This window comes from Hirundo rustica, unplaced genomic scaffold (genome assembly GCF_015227805.2).
Source record: "Hirundo rustica isolate bHirRus1 unplaced genomic scaffold, bHirRus1.pri.v3 scaffold_453_arrow_ctg1, whole genome shotgun sequence".
NCBI classification, from domain to species: Eukaryota; Metazoa; Chordata; class Aves; order Passeriformes; family Hirundinidae; genus Hirundo; species Hirundo rustica.
Window position 1 is genome coordinate 6,572 of NW_026690498.1, and position 3,805 is coordinate 10,376.

General features: G+C 52.3%; 1 protein-coding gene across 1 annotated transcript; it reads right to left on the minus strand.

Moving 5' to 3' along the window:
• Window positions 1–275: 275 nt before the first annotated feature.
• On the minus strand, window positions 276–2,346 carry LOC120748038 (olfactory receptor 14J1-like). The gene is made up of 2 exons (XM_040054114.2): window positions 2,040–2,346; window positions 276–1,231 (listed from the first exon to the last, which is right to left on the minus strand). Exon 2 carries the CDS (start codon window positions 1,206–1,208, stop codon window positions 276–278), a length of 933 nt encoding a protein of 310 aa, XP_039910048.1. The 5' UTR covers window positions 1,209–1,231; window positions 2,040–2,346.
• Between the last annotated feature and the right edge of the window lie 1,459 nt (window positions 2,347–3,805).

Genomic DNA, 3,805 nt, shown 5'->3' on the forward strand with positions numbered 1-3,805 from the left:
GCAGAGAAGGGAACAAAAGGGGGATCTCTGCAGAAAACTTGGCTGGGAGATCCTTGAGTTCCTTTAAAGCCACCAAGAGTGCAGCCCCTCATTCACACAGTCTGTGGCCACAGTGAAGATGGATATAAACAAAATGAGAAATGGCACAAAGAATGACATTTCCTTATGGACAATATCAAAAAATGAAAGCACAGGAAAAACAACAAGAATGAAAACACCAAGAAATATCAAAGATTACTTTTATTACAAGTGATTTGCAGAAATTGGCCAGCAGTTTAATGCCCCTGATACCATCCAGTCATCAGTCTCCACATTGCAGCCTTGAGCTCTTGGTTCCTCAGGCTGTAGATGAGGGGGTTCAGGGCTGGAGGCACCACTGAGTACAGAACTGACAGGGCCAGATCCAGGGATGGGGAGGAGATGGAGGGGGGCTTCAAATGAGAAAATGCTGCAGTGCTGAGGAACAAGGAGACCACAGCCAGGTGAGGGAGGCAGGTGGAAAAGGCTTTGTGCCGTCCCTGCTCAGAGGGGATCCTCAGCACAGCCCTGAAGATCTGCACATAGGAGAAAACAATGAACACAAAACATCCAATTGCTAAAGAGGAACTAATTGCAATGAGCCCAAGTTCCCTGAGATAGGATTTTGAGCAGGAGAGTTTGAGGATCTGTGGGATTTCACAGAAGAACTGGCCCAGGGCATTGCCATGGCACAGGGGCAGGGAAAATGTATTGGCCGTGTGCAGCAGTGAATAGAGAAAGGCACTGGCCCAGGCAGCTGCTGCCATGTGGGCACAAGCTCTGCTGCCCAGGAGGGTCCCGTAGTGCAGGGGTTTGCAGATGGACACGTAGCGGTCATAGCACATGATGGTCAGGAGGACAAGATCTTCTGTCATAAAGAAGGAAAAGAAAAAGAGCTGTGCAGCACATCCTGTGTAGGAGATGGTCCTGGTGTCCCAGAGGGAATTGTGCATGGCTTTGGGGACAGTGGTGAGGATGGAGCCCAGGTCAGTGAGGGCCAGGTTGAGCAGGAAGAAGAACATGGGCGTGTGCAGGTGGTGGCCGCAGGCTACGGCGCTGATGATGAGGCCGTTGCCCAGGAGGGCAGCCAGGGAGATGCCCAGGAAGAGGCAGAAGTGCAGGAGCTGCAGCTGCCGCGTGTCTGCCAATGCCAGCAGGAGGAAGTGGCTGATGGAGCTGCTGTTGGACATTTGCTCTTGCTGGACATGGAGATCTGTAAAAAAAGTAATCATGGAATAGTTTTGTCTGGAGAGGACCTTCAATATCCCAGCACAGCTTGGTGGCACTTTCCCCCCACTGCCTGCCCAGGGCTCTGCTGCCTGGAGCTGTCCCTGCCTGCAGCTGCTTCCCTGTGCCCAGGGCTGGGCCCTGCCAGTGCTGCCAGAGCCCAGCCCAGCCCTGGGGGCTCAGCTCTGCCCTGCAGAGCCCTCCCAGCTCAGGCACTGCCCAGGGGCAGCTCTGGCTCTGCAGGCTCTGATGGCAACCTCAGAGCACCCCTGAGGAGGCTGGAAAAGTGACACTGACTGCTGCCTGCAAGGGACCCTCTGCTGCATTCTGTCGCTGCCTGGTTTATTAAGATCTGAGAGAAAATTGTTTTTATTTTTCTCAACCTGAACTGAAAGATGAATATATATGTGCAATTTCCCATCCTGGCAACACAGAACAATAGAATAATAAAGCAGGATTTCCCCTTTTATGCAGCCCCTGCCTTGCTGTGCTCCCTGTATAATCTACTTGGAAATATTCTGCAGTTAAATGTCATGCTGGGAGCAGTCCTGAACAATGCAGCATCCTCACCACACAAGGAGAAGCAGTTCCACGCCTTACCAGCTGTCTCCTTCCACCCAGATCTTGTCCCCCAGTGCTGTGAGCAGCTCCCAGGGCTGGCTGAGAGCTGTCCCTGGCAGGCAGCAGAGTCCCTGCCCCAGCACAGCGCCCTGGGCTGCAGGACCCTGCTCTGCAGGACAGCCCTGGGCACCCCTGGCTGCTCTCCACAAGAGATAATCAGAGAATGTACTCACAGAGTCTGTAGGCATTGGGATGTTGCAGCTTTAGGAGATCACTGCAGGAGCTGCAGCTGCCTTGTCCTGCAGCCAGAGGTTCCTGTGTCAAGGGCTGGGAGTGATTCTCCCTCAGTCACTTCTCAGCTCCTTCCCAGCCCTGAGTGATTGAAGCTCTCTGTGCCCGTGTGCTGTGCCCGGGGTGGCTGCAGGCAGTGCCCCAGCCCTGCTGGGCTGTGCTCAGGAGCTGCTCCTGGGCAGAGCTGTCTCTCTGCAGCGCTGCCCTTGCCAGGAGCTACCTCTGTGCCAGGAGCCCGGCCCAGCTCAGCAGCACAGACACAGCACAAGGACTTTAATGACCCTCTCGGGTTTTGTTCTGGGGCCCTGAACATCAGTCCCTGAGAGGGAGCTGAAGAAACCTCTCAAGAATTCCCAGTCAGAATCCAACTCCAAAGTTTCTTGAAGTTTTAATGGGTCCCACTGAGGGACAGGACAGAGAAAGTGTCCCCAGGCCCCAGGCAGAGCAGAGAACTGGAGGCAGTGATGACAGGTGGGGACAAAGAGAAGCCAAGTCTTGGTGTCCTGGGGCACAGCAGCCTCTGTGCCACCAAGGGCTGTGAGGAGACACCTTGTCCTGAGGCCCTGGGGCCTCCTGGCACAGCCCCAGCAAGGCTGGGCACTGTCAGCCCCTTGTGCTGCCCTCAGCATCCCCCTCACATCCCAGTGGCCTCAAGGATCTGCTGGAAGGAGTCCCTGGGGAGCCTTGGTCAGCAATGGCCCTGGGGGGCTCCTGAATGCTCCCAGGGACTGCAGGTTTTTCAAAGGACTTTGGGTTTTGCTTTTGCCTTGGAGTCTGTGAGAGGTTTGTGCAATCATGGCCACCAATTATCTGCTTTAATTAGTCCCTTGAGAGGCTTTGTCAGTAACAACACTCAGTGGGGCTCATTAATACTTCGAGGTACTTCAGTTATTTTAAGGTACTTGGCGTTTCCCTTTTACAACTGACTCTATGAGAGGTTTGTGCAATCATGGCCCCAATTATCTACTTTAACGAGTCCCTTGCGATTCTTAGTCAGTATAAAGACTCAGTAGAGCTCATTAATACTTTGAGACACTCAAGGTTTATTAAGGAACATTTTTTTGACACTGATTCTGAGAGGTTTGTGCAATCATGGCCTTCAAGTATCTGCTTTAATGCGTCCCTTGAGGGGCTTTGTATTTACACTCAGTGGGGCTCATTAATACTTTGAGATACTCAAGGTGTTTAAGGTGCTTTGGATTTTCCTTCCCTCACTGAGTCTCTGAGAGGTTTTTGTGCATTTCTAGCCTCCCATTCTCTCTTTCACGGACTCCATGAGGAGCCTGTGTTGGGGATGGACCTCTGTGGGACCCATTGAGGCATCGAGACACTTGGGGTTTTTCTTCTGACTTCCACTCCTGGAAAGGTTTGTGCAATCTCCTCTAAAGCCCTGAGGTTCCAGGGCTCAACAGCAAATGCACCACAGGGCTCATTAGGCGAAAGCAAGTCCTGACGAACCATGGCTGTGCCTTGATTTCCCTCTGGTCTGGTGCAGCTCATTAGGAAGTCTTTTTTCCTAGAGTTATGGAGAAATATTTCAAAGAGCTTCTAAGAAATACGTATTTCTTTTTTCATGAGTGAATATTTCCCTTTAGAGCAGAGGTGATTGCAGCATTCAGTGACTGATATTGATCCAGCGTCTCTCCCAAGGAGTTCTGCCCTGGTCAGAGAAGCTGTGACTTGAGGTGTGACCCAGTGTGGACAACAT

Coding starts and splice junctions, on each gene's coding strand:
- LOC120748038 (XM_040054114.2), bottom strand. CDS start 1,208: ATGTCCAACAGCAGCTCCATCAGCCACTTCCTCCTGCTGGCATTGGCA.